At 37.1% G+C, this 18,295-nt stretch overlaps 3 protein-coding genes across 4 annotated transcripts; all 3 read left to right on the forward strand.

Moving 5' to 3' along the window:
• The first annotated feature begins 634 nt into the window (after positions 1 to 634).
• LOC135944136 (receptor-type tyrosine-protein phosphatase epsilon-like) lies at positions 635 to 5,708 on the forward strand. Of its 2 annotated transcripts, XM_065490906.1 has the most exons (22): positions 635 to 743; positions 806 to 919; positions 1,009 to 1,176; positions 1,230 to 1,492; positions 1,547 to 1,674; positions 1,735 to 1,808; positions 1,904 to 2,224; positions 2,277 to 2,375; positions 2,418 to 2,537; positions 2,646 to 2,953; positions 3,008 to 3,172; positions 3,227 to 3,361; positions 3,416 to 3,556; positions 3,607 to 3,734; positions 3,790 to 3,925; positions 3,981 to 4,082; positions 4,133 to 4,262; positions 4,330 to 4,544; positions 4,596 to 4,709; positions 4,761 to 4,906; positions 4,968 to 5,103; positions 5,457 to 5,708. In XM_065490906.1, exons 1-22 carry the CDS (start codon positions 704 to 706, stop codon positions 5,529 to 5,531), a joined length of 3,258 nt encoding a protein of 1,085 aa, XP_065346978.1. In that variant the 5' UTR covers positions 635 to 703; the 3' UTR covers positions 5,532 to 5,708. The 2 variants fall into 2 exon arrangements, with proteins under 2 accessions (XP_065346978.1, XP_065346977.1); XM_065490905.1 differs by having other exon boundaries at positions 4,330 to 4,709.
• A 1,572-nt stretch (positions 5,709 to 7,280) lies between these two features.
• Positions 7,281 to 10,038, forward strand: LOC135942279 (uncharacterized). The gene is made up of 13 exons (XM_065488303.1): positions 7,281 to 7,389; positions 7,444 to 7,557; positions 7,670 to 7,837; positions 7,892 to 8,160; positions 8,217 to 8,347; positions 8,412 to 8,485; positions 8,570 to 8,884; positions 8,938 to 9,036; positions 9,088 to 9,210; positions 9,261 to 9,398; positions 9,460 to 9,597; positions 9,649 to 9,767; positions 9,829 to 10,038. Exons 1-13 carry the CDS (start codon positions 7,350 to 7,352, stop codon positions 10,036 to 10,038), a joined length of 1,938 nt encoding a protein of 645 aa, XP_065344375.1. The 5' UTR covers positions 7,281 to 7,349.
• Positions 10,039 to 10,087: 49 nt separating this feature from the next.
• LOC135943671 (receptor-type tyrosine-protein phosphatase T-like) lies at positions 10,088 to 13,635 on the forward strand. The gene is made up of 14 exons (XM_065490325.1): positions 10,088 to 10,487; positions 10,545 to 10,855; positions 10,910 to 11,074; positions 11,129 to 11,263; positions 11,318 to 11,458; positions 11,509 to 11,636; positions 11,692 to 11,827; positions 11,883 to 11,984; positions 12,044 to 12,173; positions 12,241 to 12,455; positions 12,507 to 12,620; positions 12,672 to 12,817; positions 12,879 to 13,014; positions 13,368 to 13,635. The coding sequence occupies exons 1-14, from the start codon at positions 10,439 to 10,441 to the stop codon at positions 13,440 to 13,442; spliced, it is 1,983 nt and encodes a 660-aa protein (XP_065346397.1). The 5' UTR covers positions 10,088 to 10,438; the 3' UTR covers positions 13,443 to 13,635.
• Positions 13,636 to 18,295: the final 4,660 nt, after the last annotated feature.

Raw genomic sequence — 18,295 nt, forward strand, 5'->3', positions numbered from 1 at the left:
TTGAAAAAGCGATCAGGTCGCTAAAACGTCAGCAATCAAGAGATAATAGGCGAGCCAAACAAGGCCTAAGCTAAAACACTGTCAAACACACAATTTAAAAATTTAAATCCACAGTAATGGCCCTGATTATTTTGTATGCTCCTAACGTAAAAATGAATTCCGTTGTTGAAATTGTACCTGCAGGGACAATCTTATTTGTATGTTAATCATACCAAAATACATATTCAGCTTGGTTTGAATTTTTTATTTCACTCATTTTCATACATGCAACATAAACTTAGACAAATTTCAGAGCTGGCAGGCTCTTGATGCAGTCAGCAAAATCTGTTTTATTGATCCTGTCAAGATAAAATAAATCCTTGCGTTGCCTATTACTTTTTTATCAATCAGAATGAGAAAGTGCTGCATGTCTGCTGTGTAAGGCTTTATCAACAGTGTGTGCTGTACACTTGTAGAGGAAGCTTGTTTTAATTATTGAGCAGATCTATGAATCTTTTTAGCCATGCGTAAATTATATTATTCTTGACTAGTTTCCTGTCTTCACATGATAAACTAAGACCTGCGTTTCACATAAAGTGGAAATGATAAAAAAGCGACCGCACAAGGAAAGTGGCGTCATATAAAGAAGTGACAATTTTGTCGTTTTTGTCGCTCTTCTAGTGCAGCGCTTGCTTTTTACTGATGTGGTTGAGAGAAATTCACAATGTTAGGCGTGTCTTTGATTGTTTTGCTCATGGCAAAAGGTGTGTTTTGCATTTGTGCGTGTACATTAGTGCATACAATACCGGGTGAAAATGATTTTCAGATTTCAACTGCGCGCATGGATATCTGTTTGAATTTAGAAAATCGGGGCAGCTACAGTTCTGCGTCTCAGATGAAGCAGTGGCATTCTCAAAACGTGATCTGGATAATATTGAAGGTACTCTAAAAGTTTTGTTTATGCCGAAAATAATATGATTATATTGGTTGCAAATGATATGGGCCAGGAATAAAATATTAAATTTGCAGATTTCACAAAAGTGGATGTGAAGTCTTTAAACGGAGCTGATATTCCTCTCGCTAAGTACGATTGCAATTTGGTGCTTGAAAGAGGATGTGAATTTTGGAATACAGCACAGTTCAATAAAGACGATTGGTCCGATCGTTTTCCATTGGTTACTGACTTTCGTTGGAATGGTAAAACTTCACTGTAATAAATTCACAGGCATTATGATTCATCATTTTTCTAGATTTTCCAGTTGTCTTGGTGCAGAAAAGATTTGAGCCCAAATTTACCATTCCGAAAGGCCTAAATTTCACAAAGCATTTTTCAATTCTGGCCCACGGCTCAGCACGTTTCCTATTTACGGATGATCCAATATTTGCAAAAGGAGTGAACGTTGTTATCGATGGAATTGGTCACACTTCTGCTTTAAGATACTGCACGAAAATACCTCCTGAATTTTCGAAAAATCGATATCCAACCTGTGGTAGACCCTATGCAGTTACAACGGTTGGATTGCTTCTAGATGTGTGAAATTGGTTATTAATAAGCACATCTTTTCAGAACAATAAAGTTCTTAGCCAAGGAGAGAAATGGGCACACGCCATTCTGCAAATTTCTAAACATGACTCAAATAGAAAAGATGTGTTAATCATAACAGACAAGATTTTTGCTCACCTCGTTCCAAATAGGTTTATAAACAGAGCAGATTTTGGGCGATTTTTTTAAAATTCAATTTATTTATTTTGCAGTCAAATGAAGGAAAATTCGGATTATTACGTCTCTTTTAGGACTAGTGCGACAGGTCTCTTCAAGGTCCACACATGTACGTATTTATTCAATTGAAATCAAGGGTTTAGTTAATAATCTAATGAAATTATGGTAACTATTGCCGTGTTTAATATTTTGGAACATTTCTAGATAACGTCCTCCATTCTTCGACAAATCAAAGTTCGATGGAATTGCTTTTAAGTGAAGATTCGTCAGATTTTTTATGCATTGATGTCATTTTCCTGATGACCAAATCCTTCAGAATTGAAACAACTGTACTATCTTTGGAGATAGTTGATGAAATGAGGAGAATTCAATTCAAGAAGGTTATCAACAAAAAAGACAGGACTAATGAATGGTTCACTGCGAGAATAAGTTCAAGAGATCATACGCTTAAAAGAGGCTGGAGAGTAAAGCTGACTGCTCACATTATCGAGATTGTAATTGGCGCGGTTAAATTCTGCAAAGAAGGTTAGTTAAAATGTTGGTTGGAAAATACACTCATATTTGAATTTATTTGCAGGTTTTACGGTGATAAGACCTAGACAGGCTATGACGCATTGTTCTTCATTAGTGAATAAAAACATTGATCCGACAGAGGAAAAAATTAAATTGACGCAATGTAAGTATTAGATATTGCATTGAGTTAATTAAAAAAAATTAGTGCTCTCCGAGCTTCCCGGATGTGGCATGTTCGGCAACAATTGTGCTGGAGTGAGAGCGTGTGGCCAGAGCGGAAGTTGCTCGTGCTTGGCTGGATTTCACGGAGACAGCTGCACAAAAGGCAATATTTTAATAAAATTTTATTACTTTCTCAATAAATTAGATTTCACAGCCTATTTTTGAATGTTTGAATTTTTAGATGTGGAATAACTAAACCTTGATATTCCAGTAAAAGAAGAGAACCTCTTACGATTAGTGCTCACCTCAGTGATAACAATATTGGGGATTTTGACCGCGCTCGCCACTCTCGCAGTTTGGATTTATTTAAGGAAATTGCAGAACTCTCGGCCAGTAATCAATCTACCCAGCATCAAATTTTTCAAAAACTCGGATAATCAGAGAACTGATTACCAGACATTGTTAGAGGATCATGCTTTTGTGTTGGGAGACAGGCCAAAAGATTCGAAGTCAACAGAGGTTGAACGGTACTTGCTATCGGCCTTTGCAGGAGTAAACTTCCTCAAGGACCAGTTCGAGGTAGATTTTACATTTTTACCCAAAACAATAATTAATTGTTTCTAAATAATTAAGAAATTCCCGCTTGGTCAAACGCAGTCCTGGGATTGCGGCTTCAAACCGGAAAATAAGAGCAAGAACCGGTACGCCTATTTGGCCGCTTACGACTGGTCACGTGTGAAACTGGTGCTTCTTCCTGGAGACAAAAACTCCGACTACATCAACGCCAACTACGTGGACGTAATAATCAATGATTTTTAATCTAATAATTAAATAATGTAATTGATTTCAAAGGGTTACGAACGGCCAAAAGCATATATTGCGGGCCAAGGACCAACGGAAGACACTCTCGATGACTTTTGGCGAATGGTTTGGCAGGAAAAAGTATCGTTGATTGTTATGGTAACCAATCTAGTTGAACGTGGAAAGGTAAAATAGTTTTTAAAGTATGATAAATTTTATCTAAATTATTTTCAATACCAGAAAAAGTGTGAAAAATACTGGCCCGACGTGAACCAGGAAAAGAGACACGGCCTCATTTCTGTTCGCACCATTAATGAGGAAATAACCGCCGACTTTATCACGAGAGCTTTATTGGTTTCACGCTATGATACTAACAGACTCGTAAATAAATATAAGAATTATTAAAATTAAAAACAAATAATCTGCTGAAGGTTCAACAACTTCACTACACGAGTTGGCCTGAAAACGAAGTGCCGCCGTATCCGCAGTCTATGGCGATGTTTGTCGAGAAAATGTTTGAACACAAAGATAAAAACCACCCAATATTGGTCCACTCCAGGTAATTTCCTTAAATCTGAGGTGAAGGAACCAGATTTTAGTTTCGAAAATTTCAGTGCTGGAGTGAAAAGAACAGGAACGGTCATTTTGATCGATGCTTGCCTTCGAATGGTCAGATCGTTCGGCCGTATCGACGTCGTCAATATTTTTGCTCGAATGCGATCTCAGAGAGCCAATTTAATCGACAATTTGGTACAAAAAATTACCAATAAAATGCTTTTACGAAAAAATCTTTTAAACTCGACAGACACAATACGAATTCGCACACCTGGTGCTCTTGGAGATAATTGCAAATCCAACTTTTGAAATCAGTTGTGAGAAATTCTGTGAAGAATACAAGAAGCTAAAGGTATAATTGATTATATTTCATATTTAAAAATGATTTGAATGTTCTTTCAGGCAAACAACAGGAAGAACCTGAATGAGAATTTTTCTAAACTGAAAGAAATCTGCGAGAGAGATTTTCAGAGGGTAGAAACGCCTGTCAAAAACGAAACAGCCAAGTGCAGAAACGCAGACTTTATTTCCTGTACGTTATAAGTTGTACTTAATTATTAATTTGCACATTTTCATCAATTCAACTCCAATATATGCAGCATCAAACGCCATCGTTCGACTGTTTCCTTACGAAAACGTTGTGACCACGAGTTTTATCAACGCCGTCACCGTAGACGGATATCAGAAAGCCAAACAATTTATCGCGACGCAAGTGCCGATGAAAAATACAGTTGAGGATTTGTGGAGGATGATCGACCAGAACAACGTCAAACAAATCGTCGTCCTAAACGAACCGCTTATTTCAGATTCAGAAGTTTATAAATTTGCTAGTTTCATTTTTCAGAATTTAAAAGTAATCTTTCAGGGCGAATTCCTACCATCAAAAGAACGCCGGTTTACCTTTGGAAAACTCAAAATTATTTTGGATGATTTTACAGAGGAAAAGAAGTTCAAAACTCTGAATGTGCAACTGAATACGGTAACCATTCATACATGATCTTTTTTCCTTCATCAAAATTTAATTTTTTAGAGGGGAATATCCAAAAAGGTGAGCGTGAAAATGGCCTACGACTGGAGGCCGGGGAAGGTCACCCCGCCAAACACGGAATTGCTCATTGAGCTATGGGATAGTTTGAAAATCACGAATGATAAAGACGTCATCACCGTTGTTTGCCAGTAAGTGGCGAATTTCTCTTAGCAATTTTAAGCAAAAATAAATTAAAATCCCTCTGATTAGTGACGGAGTGACGGCCTGCGGCCTTTTCCTCGGCATTGGTTTCGTGATCGAAAAAATCAAGTTGGAGAACGAGGTCGACGTCGGACTAGCGGTGCGGACTCTGAGGAAATCGAGACCGGCGTTTCTTTCCTCAGAAGTAAGTTTTACAAATAAAAATAAATAATTTCATTTTCTGTTAGCCATCGCGATAAATAACTTTTTTTGGCTTCCGGCTTTCAATTCTCCTTGGTATAATTTGTGATCAAAATTGGACTGAAAATGTATATATGTATGTTATTTTTATCAATCAAGCCAATCACTCGCACTATAAGAAAAAAATTCAATTCAATTAAAAAATTGAAATTTAAATCTTTTAAATTTAAGGTAGAGGTCTTTACAAATTGAACATTTTGTAACTATAACCATCAAATCCTGAAAATTTGGGGAAATTTTTCCAACGCAAAGTTTTTATTGAATCAATTTGTCAAAAATTGTGGATCTATTTTTCAGGTCCAGTTTGGATTTCTGTATGAAGCTGCCAAAAACTACTTGTGCTCCTTTGACACCTACAGAAACTTCAAATGAGCCAATTATTCTACAAACACACCTTACACCTTAAACATGTTGCTGAAATTGAAATTATACATATTTATGAAAAACCATTGTGGTTTAAATATAAGTTTAGTCGAATAATGAAATGCATGAACTATAAAAGTCACCAAACATAAAACGGGTTGTATAACAATAAAGTCATTACATTATCAGCCAACAAAATTATTGTTTTATTGCTAAAATCATCTTTTCTAAATGCAAATAAACTCTCACACGTTCATCAAGCACACGGCAAGGAATTATAATGCTGTGCCGCAGAGCAGTCCAGTTGTGCAGGTTGCATATCTTCAACAAATTCTGACAATTCCGCACAAAGCGATGACATCGCGACCAAACCTGGCGTTTACTGAAACTGGCTCATGTGGGACTTTTTCAGCAGAAAGGAAAAAGCTATGAATGAAGAAAAAGTAAGCAGGATTCAGAAGCAATTGATGTTATTTCTAAAAAAAATTGGAGGATGTTGCTGATTGCAAGCATTTTTGTATATATAGTAGCCGTTCTAAAAATTTTCAATAAAATCCATTTTACACGTTGTAATGAAACGGAAAGATTTTTTCCCCAATAATTTTAAATCACCCTGAACACGTGACACGTGGTTGTTATAAATGACACGTTGATAATTTTCCAAATATACGAGATTGTTAACTGGTGTGTGACGACGGGGGACGATCCCTGAATTCCTAAATAGTAATTGACCACATTTAATTTTAATTTTTATACCAGGATTTATGCGGTACATTCCACTCATTATATCAGCAGAATATTCATTCTAACCTAAACTATAGTAAAATTGATGGCAAAATCGAGGAATATTTTCCAGTGTTTCTTTCAGATTTTTCTTTCTACCGCACATTCGCTAGTTTACAACTATAAAGATTTGACCCGTTTATTAAAATAGAAAACGTCGACAGTAAAGTACGCCGCCGACGCGGCGAATTCTCCCAACGTTCCCGCACACGTGTTTTATATCGATTTAATTCTTCGTTAGCTTTTAGTTACTGTGAGTATATAGCTTCAATTACTGTATCGCTGTATATAGACAAATAAAATAATTAAATAAAAAATCTCGCAGTTTCTGGAGTAGCGTGCTTGCCTTTTTCTCCTGTCACTGAGGACCAGCCACTGCCAACGATGTTCAAACCTAAAATAGAGGCCAGTTTCATTCGATGTGGCTTGCGTTTAAGTAAAAATATTCTCTCCGTCAGCTAGGGCTTCGCTTTTCTTATGAGTCAAGTAAGAGCAGAGTGGAATTGATTGTTTGTTGGACATGGAGGTTAAAGAATAAAGTAGTGAAGCCACTATTAAGTGCGGAGCTAAGAGCAGCGCCGATCTACGGATTAGCACCAGCAGCGGCAGGTTCGGCGGCAGGCAGCCAGCCGTAGCAGCAGGAGAGACGGCGGAGTGGATGGCGGCCAGCGGCGGCGCTTCCTCACAATCATGTTAAGAAAAAATAAATCCTTCTTCCCTTGCCTTTTCCTTTTTGTTATCAATCAGAATGAATTGAGTGTAAGGCTTTAACTACAGTCTGAAGAGGATAATGTGTGTTATTTTAATTCTTGGAGCAGATTTATGAATATTTTTAGCCGCATGCGCGTAAATTATATTATTCTTGACTATATATTTCTGACTTACCCGATAATAAACACACGGAACTCAATTTTCCAGTGGAAATGATAAAACTGACCGCATAAGGAAAGTGGCGTAACATAATCAAGTCATAACTTTGGCTGATTTTGTCGCTTTTTTAGTGCAGTGCTTGCCTTTTGCTGATGTGGTTGAGAGAAATTCACAATGTTGGGCGTGTCGTTGATTCTTTTGCTCATGGCAAAAGGTGCGTGTCATGCAATTGTGCGTGTACATTTGTGCATATGAAATCATTTTTCAGATTTCAACTGCGCGCATGGATACGTGTTTGAATTTAGAAAATCGAGGACGCTGCAGTTCTGCGTCTCAGATGAAGCAGTGGCATTCGCAAAAAATAATCTGGATTTTTATCAAGGTAAATATACTGTTGGTTTTGTGTTAGTTTATCTCTGAATGGAGTTGAAAAATTGCTAAATAACTATTTTCGATGCAAAAGATGGGTCAGAGACAAAATTTTAATTTCGCAGATTTCACAAAAGTGGATGTGAAGGATTTAAACGGAGCTGATATTCCTCTCGCTAAGTACGATTGCAATTTGGTGCTCAATAGAGGATGTGAACATTGGAATACATCACAGTTCAATAAAGACGATTGGTCCGATCGTTTTCCATTGGTTACTGACTTTCGTTGGAATGGTAAAACTTCACTGTTTTAACATTCACAGACGTTATGATTCATCATTTTTCTAGATTTACCAGTTTACTTGGCGCAGAAAAGATTTGAGCCTCAATTTACCATTCCGAAAGGCCAAAATTTCACAAAACATTTTTCAATTCTGGCCCACGACGGAGCACAATTCCTATTTACGGATGATCCAACATTTGCAAAAGGATTGAACGTTGTTATCGATGGATGGGGTGTTGATCACACTTCTGCTTTAAGATACTGCACGAAAATACCTCCTGAATTTTCAGATAATTCATATCCGACCTGTGGTAGTCCCTATGCACTTACAACGGTTGGATTGTTTCTAGATGTGTGAAATTGGTTCTTAACAAAAGCATGCCTTTTCAGAAGAATACAATTCTTAGCCAAGGAGAGAAATGGGCACACGCCACTCTGAAAATTTATCAACATGGCTCAAATAGAAATGATGCGATAAACATAACGGACAAGGTTATTGATGCTCACCTCGTTCCACACAGGTTTTAAAGAAAGCAGAGTTTTGGTGAAAACGTTTGAAAAAATTATATTTTTTGTATTTTGCAGCCAAATGAAGAGAGATTCGGATTATTTCGTCTCTTTCAGGACTAATATGAAAGGACTCTTCAAGGTCCATACATGTACGTATTTATTTGGTTGAAATTGTGGGTTTTGATAGTAATCTGATGAAATCAGATAATAATTGTTGTGTTTAATATTTCTAGACAACGTTCTCCACTGTTCGACAAAGCAAAGTTCAATGGAAATGTTTTTAAGTGAAGATTCGTCAGATTCTTTATGTATTGATGTCATTTTCCTGATAAGACCCGTCAAAATAGAAACACCTGTACTGTCTTTGGAGATATTTGATGAAATGAGGAAAATTCAATTCAAGAAGGTTATCAAAACAGACAGGACTGATGAATGGATCACCGAGAGAATAAGTTCAAGAGGTCATACGCTCAGAAAAGACTGGGCAGTCAGGCTGACTGCTCACTTTATCGAGATTGTGATTGGCGCGGTCAAATTCTGCAAAGAAGGTAAGTGAAATTTTTAGTTGGAAAATACACTCACCTTTGAATTTTATTTGCAGGTTACACGGTGATAAGACCTAGACAGGCTATGAAGCATTGCTCTTCATTAGTGAATAAAAATATTGATCCGACAGAGGACAAAATTCAATTAATGCAGTGTATGTATTAGTTATAGAGTTAATTTAAAAAATAAAAAACAAAAATTTAAGTGCTCTCCGAGCTTCCCTCCGGATGTGGCATGTTTAAAAACAATTGTGCTGGAGTGAGAGCGTGTGGCCAGAGCAGAAGTTGCTCGTGCTTGGCCGGATTTCACGGAAACAACTGCTATAAAGGCAATTTTAATAAAAATTGTAATTCTTTCTTACTAAATTAGATTTTACAGGCTGTTCGGGCAACAAATACGGTTTTAATTGCGACCAGACTTCAACGAAAAACTGCACGAGTAACGAAATAAATCACATTGATGGAAATTGTTTGGCAGGATGCGCGGGAGCTTTCATTTTTCCACTCTGTGAAAAAGGTTCGCACCTTGAAGAATTAAAAAAGCCGACAATTGTTAAACAAGATTTAATTTGCTCTAGAATGCACTGGGAGGTCATATGGGCAGAACTGCTCGAAAATCTCAGATCGTTACTGTTTAAATGATGCATTTCATCTGAATGACGGAACGTGCAGAGACGGCTGCATTAAAGGATACAAATATCCAGACTGCTTCGAAGGTAAAGATATTAAAATTATTTCTCTTTAAAATATTTTCCATTCCTTTACAGAAATTCAAACGACTGTGCCACAACTAAAAACTGCTAGAACAAATGAAATAATCTTGGACGTTTCTAAAAGTTTAACCGGCACGAGGAATATCGGACGGATTTTAATTCAAATCAAAAAGGTTTAACTCACAGTCAAAGGATCTATTAAATTTAATAATATCTTTCCGTTTATTTCCCTAGGATTCTGATCAAAAATGGCGCGATGAGAGTGTATTGCACATTTCCCAAGAGAATGTAAATTATATGATCGAAAATTTGAGGGCAAAGACTCTTTACAACATAAGATTTGCCCTCTTCGAAAATGAACCTCATCACGACGATCAAAATTTTTTACCCGGAAAAGCGCTTAATGTTACAACGAGTTGCAAACAACTTGGAAAGTTATTATAATAATTTCTCTATTCAATGAATTAATCTATTTATTCGAAAAACAGGTTCAAAAAATGTACAAATTATAGGCAGATCTATAAGCTTGGTCGACAGTGACACTTTGAAAGAAGAATACTGCGAACCAAAATTTTTAACCCTTTTTGACAGCGAGAAGAACGTAATTTTGAACAAAACCATTGGGCAATTTGATTTCAAATTCGACGAAGACAAAGCCACCTGCGGCAATGAGTACACCTTATCTCTAAACACTCAGGATGCGGTCGATCCTCTATCTCTGAGCTACACTCCGACTTGTCCACCCCCAAAAAGTAAGAAAATTTTGGACGAACCGTTGGACGAGATCGAATTTAAGAAATCTGTTGATAACTGCAAATGTGGAGAATACAAAATAGAGCTCAAAATGACAGACTCATTGACACTCTATAGCAATTACACCTGCCAATGCCAACGTAAGCCTTATATTTTTTCAATTTTAGCTGGAAAAACTAAAACTATAGATTTTTCAGTAGAAAAAAACCACTTACGATTAGTGCTCACCTCAGTGATAACAATATTGGGGATTTTAACCGCGCTCGCCACTCTCGCACTTTGCTTTTATTTGAGGAAATTGAAGAAATCTCATCCAATTCATGAAATGCCCAGCGTCCGCTTTATCAAACAATCGAATAAACTGAGTACCGATCGACCCACTTTATCACTGTTAGAAGATTCAGATGTTATAATAGGAGACAGGCCAAAAGATTCGAAGTCAACAGAGGTTGAACGGTACTTGCTATCGGCCTTTGCAGGAGTAAACTTCCTCAAGGACCAGTTCGAGGTAGATTTTACATTTTTACCCAAACCAATAATTAATTGTTTCTAAATAATTAAGAAATTCCCGCTTGGTCAAACGCAGTCCTGGGATTGCGGCTTCAAACCGGAAAATAAGAACAAGAACCGATACGCGTATTTGGCCGCTTACGACTGGTCACGTGTGAAACTGGTGCTTCTTCCTGGAGATAAAAACTCCGACTACATCAACTCCAACTACGTGGACGTAATAATCAATGATTTTTAATCTAATATTTCATTAATGTAATTGATTTCAAAGGGTTACGAACGGCCAAAAGCATATATTGCGGGCCAAGGACCAACGGCAGACACTCTCGATGACTTTTGGCGAATGGTTTGGCAGGAAAAAGTATCGTTGATTGTTATGGTAACCAATCTAGTTGAACGTGGAAAGGTAAAATAGTTTTTAAAGTATGATAAATTTTATCTAAATTATTTTCAATACCAGAAAAAGTGTGAAAAATACTGGCCCGACGTGAACCAGGAAAAGAGACACGGCCTCATTTCTGTTCGCACCATTAATGAGGAAATAACCGCCGACTTTATCACGAGAGCTTTATTGGTTTCACGCTATGATACTAACAGACTCGTAAATAAATATAAGAATTATTAAAATTAAAAACAAATAATCTGCTGAAGGTTCAACAACTTCACTACACGAGTTGGCCTGAAAACGAAGTGCCGCCGTATCCGCAGTCTATGGCGATGTTTGTCGAGAAAATGTTTGAACACAAAGATAAAAACCACCCAATATTGGTCCACTCCAGGTAATTTCCTTAAATCTGAGGTGAAGGAACCAGATTTTAGTTTCGAAAATTTCAGTGCTGGAGTGAAAAGAACAGGAACGGTCATTTTGATCGATGCTTGCCTTCGAATGGTCAGATCGTTCGGCCGTATCGACGTCGTCAATATTTTTGCTCGAATGCGATCTCAGAGAGCCAATTTAATCGACAATTTGGTACAAAAAATTACCAATAAAATGCTTTTACGAAAAAATCTTTTAAACTCGACAGACACAATACGAATTCGCACACCTGGTGCTCTTGGAGATAATTGCAAATCCAACTTTTGAAATCAGTTGTGAGAAATTCAGTGAAGAATACAAGAAGCTAAAGGTATAATTAATATAATCGATTATATTTTATATTAAAAATTGATTTGAACGTTCTTTCAGGCAAACAACAGGAAGAACCTGAAGGAGAATTTTTCTAAACTGAAAGAAATCTGCGAGAGAGATTTTCAGAGGGTGGAAACGCCTGTCAAAAACGAAACAGCCAAGTGCAGAATCGCAGACTTTATTTCCTGTACGTTACAAGTTGTATTTACTAATTAATTTGCACATTTTCATCAATTCAACTCCAATATATGCAGCATCAAACGCCATCGTTCGACTGTTTCCTTACGAAAACGTAGTGACCACGAGTTTTATCAACGCCGTCACCGTAGACGGATATCAGAAAGCCAAACAATTTATCGCGACGCAAGTGCCGATGAAAAATACAGTTGAGGATTTTTGGAGGATGATCGACCAGAACAACGTCAAACAAATCGTCGTCCTAAACGAACCGCTTATTTCAGATTCAGAAGTTTATAAATTTGCTAGTTTCATTTTTCAGAATTTAAAAGTAATCTTTCAGGGCGAATTCCTACCATCAAAAGAACGCCGGTTTACCTTTGGAAAACTCAAAATTATTTTGGATGATTTTACAGAGGAAAAGAAGTTCAAAACTCTGAATGTGCAACTGAATACGGTAACCATTCATACATGATCTTTTTTCCTTCATCAAAATTTAATTTTTTAGAGGGGAATATCCAAAAAGGTGAGCGTGAAAATGGCCTACGACTGGAGGCCGGGGAAGGTCACCCCGCCAAACACGGAATTGCTCATTGAGCTATGGGATAGTTTGAAAATCACGAATGATAAAGACGTCATCACCGTTGTTTGCCAGTAAGTGGCGAATTTCTCTTAGCAATTTTAAGAAAAAATAAATTAAAATCCCTCTGATTAGTGACGGAGTGACGGCCTGCGGCCTTTTCCTCGGCATTGGTTTCGTGATCGAAAAAATCAAGTTGGAGAACGAGGTCGACGTCGGACTAGCGGTGCGGACTCTGAGGAAATCGAGACCGGCGTTTCTTTCCTCAGAAGTAAGTTTTACAAATAAAAATAAATAATTTCATTTTCTGTTAGCCATCGCGATAAATAACTTTTTTTGGCTTCCGGCTTTCAATTCTCCTTGGTATAATTTGTGATCAAAATTGGACTGAAAATGTATATATGTATGTTATTTTTATCAATCAAGCCAATCACTCGCACTATAAGAAAAAAATTCAATTCAATTAAAAAATTGAAATTTAAATCTTTTAAATTTAAGGTAGAGGTCTTTACAAATTGAACTTTTTGTAACTATAACCATCAAATCCTGAAAATTTGGGGAAATTTTTCCAACGCAAAGTGTTTATTGAATTAATTTGTCAAAAATTGTGGATCTATTTTTCAGGTCCAGTTTGGATTTCTGTATGAAGCAGCAAAAAACTACTTGTGCTCCTTTGACACCTACAGAAACTTCAAATGAGCCAATTATTCTACAAACATACCTTACACCTTAACAATATTGCTGAAATTGAAATTATACATATTTATTTATCAAAAACCATTGTGGTTTAAATATAAGTTTAGTCGAATAATGAAATGCATGAACTATAAAAGTCACCAAACATAAAACGGGTTGTATAACAATAAAGTCATTACATTATCAGCCAACAAAATTATTGTTTTATTTGCTGAAATCATCTATTTTAAATACAAATCAACTCTCACACGTTCATCAAGCACACGGCAAGGAATTATAATGCTGTGCCGCAGAGCAGTCCAGTTGTGCAGGTTGCGTATCTTCAACAAACTGATTTCGACCGAGACCACTGCGCGGTCATGCGTTTATTAGTTTTGCGGTTGCAACGGTAAACAATTTACAATGGACTAACGCAATTTTCGATTTAAATTGGTTTACTGCACAATTTTAATATTCTGCGTACTCGCCGTGGATTTGTTTGTAATATTTTACATTTTATAATAGCCGCTGCATCCTCGGCTGCAGCAGTCGCCAGCTCGCATCGACCGCGATATAAAACGTGTTTCACTTTTCACTTTCGTGTCGAGAAAGAGTGAAATGATATGCCTCCTGCATTGAAGGCAGTTTCCTTCTATCTGCAATGCGTACATGTGATAGCTCAACGATTTTCATATGTGATGTTTCTATGACTTATAATTAAAAATAGTGGAAGAAAAAACTTTTAAAACCAATTTTCCGCAATCATTCTTTGATATAGTAATTCTGGTTACTCCCACCAAATTCTCTCTTTTCAGCCGAAGAATCACAGTCCAAAAAGATTGAATGGCCCTAATAAAGAAATATTTCGCGTGTTTTACATGCAAGAAGTGTTTTGCTGGTAGAAGGAAAACTCCAAGAATTGTTAGTAACAAATCTGACTGTACTCGTAAATAAAAGGGATACTTCAGCACATTTCAAACACTAACAGCAGCTTCCAACTTTAATAAAAGAAAAATTCATGAAATTTTACAAATTTCTTTACCAGTTCACCAATACAAAGCTCACCTTATTTGTGAAAAAAAAAACACAACGAGAAGGACGTTAATCGCCAGTGAAACATGGGGTCACCGCTGCAACCGCGTATTTTGCCAAAGTTCCCACAGTCCAATATTTCGTTTCCTCTTCTAGATCGTAATTTAAATACTAACAAGTAAGCAGATTTTCGTGCATTCAAAAGCACGCCTGCGAAGACATCAAGACGAAGCAACAAGAGAGCTTCCGATTCGTCGAAAGTACCTTTCCTTTCTACATTCGACCAGAGTAAGATCAAATTTAACTAAAGCGTAGAGATAATTTGAAATTTTAATCGAGCGCAGGCCCCATGCAATGGGTTTGTATGTGCCGGAGACCAGCAAAGGAGAATACTGGAGCGATGCAGTTCATTTCTTGCTCTTCAATAAGGTGCACGGATTTCCATTGTGGAGCGAGTTCGAGAAGCAAATTCGGTCCACGGATGCCAGGATTTCGTGCATGCCGCACATATCAACCAGCATGACCAACTTCATTTTAAAGGTAACTCTTTTTAAAAATAAATGTTTTATTTCCAACGTAATCATATTTTAACCAGCATAAACTAGGTCATCAATTATAGACAAAGCAGAGGGCGCATGGTTCGCTGTCTCATCGTTGGTGTTGGTCCAATTGCCATTCCAGCCAGTCCTGCTCTACCAGTGGTTGACTCAATCTTTGTTTCATCTATCAAACTTTGAGATGCAAATGCGTGAGTTTTACGCCAGATATCCTGTTCCTGCGAAATTCAAGCCTCATTTAATGAATTTGCACAGACTACTGAAGACGACGCAACGAAACATCGGATTTCTGTTTGACTACCTGCAATACCAAGTCGAAAGCGAGCCAGATATCTATGTTGGAAACCTAACAGTTTTCGAAATATAAGCGTTATAAGTTAATAAGCGTTCTACGAAGTCCTGGAGACAAACTATGGTAAAAATAAGAAAAGCTCTTTTTCCAAATATACGAGATTGTTAACTGGTGTGTGACGACGGGGGACGATCCCTGAATTCCTATAAGTAATAATAATTGACCACATTTAATTTTAATTTTTATATCAGGATTTATGTGGTACATATTCCACTCATTATCAGCAGAATATTCTAACCTGAACCGTAGTAAAATTGATGCCATTCGAGAAATATTTCCAGTGTTTCTCGATTTTTTCTATTTTTTGCACATTCGCTAGTTTACAACTATTAAGATTTAAGCCGTTAATTGAAATCGTCATGCCGCCAACGCGGCGAATTCTGCCAATGTTTCCGCACACATTTGTTTTAGATCGATTTAATTATATGTTAGCTCAGTTAATTCAACAGGCTTGGAGAGTCAAACCTCATTGAGTTTTTTACTACTACCAAGCCTAAATAAAGCGTCGAAATATTTATATTGATAATCAAAATGTGCCTTTTTTAATTTTATTGACACGTTTTGAAAGTAAATGCGTACTTCAGATTTGGTTTAAATTTCTAACAGTTGATTAATTCAGAAACGGTGCTGATAAAGTTTGAATTTTTATTTTCATTCCTTTCTAACTAATTTTTTTCTCGTAAATTTCCTATAGCACTTTTTTAAAGACGCATTCTTATAACATGGTTGAAAATTCACCAAGGTGGTGCACTGAAACGGTTGATAATACATATATATACATATATTTCATACGTCGAAGCAATTTCTCGTGGCGTTCGGGTCGTAGCCGGCATTGACCATAACTACGCTGCTATTCCCCTTGGGTGGCTCTTTTATTGCTTGCTGTGGTCCCTCATTGTATGCCAATCTGGAAATAATTTGGATGATTCATTAGGTAATAATTTAAAAATGTGTTAGTTATATACCTCAACATCTCCAATCGGTCAAATTCCGCAATCCTGTCCATTTTCTGCTGCTGCTCCTCCTCTCGTCCCAGCAGTTTGTCTGCTCTTTCTCTCTCATCGACACTCTCTAATCTTAATCTTTCCTCATCCTCTTCCTCTCTGATCGGGAATTCGAATTGCGGGCGTCTGGACACAGATTGCGACTCATTTGCCGAAGTAACTTCTCGGTGAACATCTGTCCCCTGAAACATGCATGCATTTGACGATTTATGAAACGTGTATATACGCGAAATTCAAGCTTCACGCACGTCTGAGACACGAGAAGGCGCGAATACAGTTCGTTTCTTGATTTTTGGAATGGACCTGCTTGTGCTGGCTTCTGATTGGTGTCTCTTTGGACCTGTTTTTTGAACGCCAATCGTAGGAACCAGTTTTTCGCACTTTTCGTTAACTTGCACTAGTCGCACTATTTCGTTGATCGTGACATTTAGAGCTACTGCATCTTGAAATTCATCAGAGTCCGGAGGGTAAAATGTTTGGCAGTTTGTCACCACCAATCTCATATCTTTGAAACAATCGTCGCAATTAGTATAATAATGGTGTTCAAGGCGTTTCAACACGGTGCCCAAGTCCATCGGGTTCTTGATTTTCGAATAATAACCCTGCAAGGAAGCAAAACATTTGATCACAAATGCATGTTCTTTCCTTCGAAGAGGCTCGAGGATATTTTAATTAGTAGAGAAATGATAATTTGCAATATACCGAGCAATTTGGATTATTCTCATTCACTGGCAGTTTGAACTGTTGGATGCTCACTGAGTGTTTCCAACGTTTCCTGATTTCTTTCTCAATCATTTGAAGTCCATACAATCGAACTTCAGGCTCATTGTCAGGCATAAACGGCAGTTCGACCTTTCCGTCTACAACCTGGTAGGTCGGGCTGCTAGGAGAAGGTGAGCCCTCCAGCTCGACAACCTGAGTAACAAACATTTTAGGTGGTTCGTCACTGAAACTTTTACTTTTTGTCGCGGTAAAGTATTTAAAAAATTATTACACGTACATAAATGTAAAATTTAAAACTATAAATACATATATAATTATTTATTATGATGTTTAGAACTAAATGCTTACCATTTTGCTCGCTTCATTGCTAGAGGAGCGAGTTCTTCTCACTTGAAAATTTTGTTCCATTGTTTGGCATTGTATTCACTATAGTAGCACTATAAATCCATCTCAACTCTCTCTCTCTTATTTACTGTGACAGAAATATAAAAATGATGGAAGAAAATATTGTCAAACCATATTTAATTTAACAAAGTGTATTTTGTCGCTAAAATTCCCACAAATTTTCTTTACTGGCTTTTCAGCCAAAGAATCACGGTCCAAATAGTTTTATGACTTTGATAAAAAATAAATATTTCACACATATTTTACATAGTAATTTGCTGATAGAAGGAAAAATATGAGAATTCCTTATAAAAATTGGACCATTTTGACTCAGCACATTGCAAACATTCCCAGCAGTTTGCCAGCTTTAATAAGTAAAATTCATGAAATTTTAAGAGATGATTTGAGCAAATTCGATCCATGCGGGATGCGAAGGTTTTATGCAGGCTGCACATAAAATTATTACACGTATAATAATCCAGGGTTTATCAGGTGCATTCCACCCGCCATTATTAGCAAAATTTTCAAACTTTGACAAGCAGAATTGGTGCGGCATTCGAGAAATATTTTCCAGGCTCTTGGAATATTTTGTCTTCTCTCATTCCACACAACTATAACCTCCTGTATTTACAAACCAAACGATCAGTGTCTTTAAAAGAGAGAAACCGTCAACATAGTGAAGCATGAAACCGCCGACGCAGCGGATTCTGCCGACGTCCCCGAAAACACGTGTTTTAGGCATCATGCAAGACCGATCAAATTCTGCGTTAGCAGACTTTCCTGCATTCCAAATCCTTCCAGAAGATATTAAGAAAAAGCAGCTGG

The sequence above is a fragment of the Cloeon dipterum genome, chromosome 4, assembly GCF_949628265.1.
Source record: "Cloeon dipterum chromosome 4, ieCloDipt1.1, whole genome shotgun sequence".
NCBI lineage: Eukaryota > Metazoa > Arthropoda > Insecta > Ephemeroptera > Baetidae > Cloeon > Cloeon dipterum.

Bases quoted from the DNA above. Each gene is read 5' to 3' on its own strand.
- LOC135944136 (XM_065490905.1), top strand. From the start codon at position 704: ATGTTAGGCGTGTCTTTGATTGTTTTGCTCATGGCAAAAG. The intron at 3,173-3,226 runs GTAATAATCAAT...TTGATTTCAAAG, and splicing joins TCAACGCCAACTACGTGGAC to GGTTACGAACGGCCAAAAGC. The intron at 4,263-4,329 runs GTACGTTATAAG...CAATATATGCAG, and splicing joins AAACGCAGACTTTATTTCCT to CATCAAACGCCATCGTTCGA.
- LOC135942279 (XM_065488303.1), top strand. From the start codon at position 7,350: ATGTTGGGCGTGTCGTTGATTCTTTTGCTCATGGCAAAAG. The intron at 9,598-9,648 runs GTAAAGATATTA...ATTCCTTTACAG, and splicing joins ATATCCAGACTGCTTCGAAG to AAATTCAAACGACTGTGCCA. The intron at 9,768-9,828 runs GTTTAACTCACA...TTATTTCCCTAG, and splicing joins TTTTAATTCAAATCAAAAAG to GATTCTGATCAAAAATGGCG.
- LOC135943671 (XM_065490325.1), top strand. From the start codon at position 10,439: ATGACAGACTCATTGACACTCTATAGCAATTACACCTGCCAATGCCAA. The intron at 12,174-12,240 runs GTACGTTACAAG...CAATATATGCAG, and splicing joins AATCGCAGACTTTATTTCCT to CATCAAACGCCATCGTTCGA. The intron at 13,015-13,367 runs GTAAGTTTTACA...TCTATTTTTCAG, and splicing joins CGGCGTTTCTTTCCTCAGAA to GTCCAGTTTGGATTTCTGTA.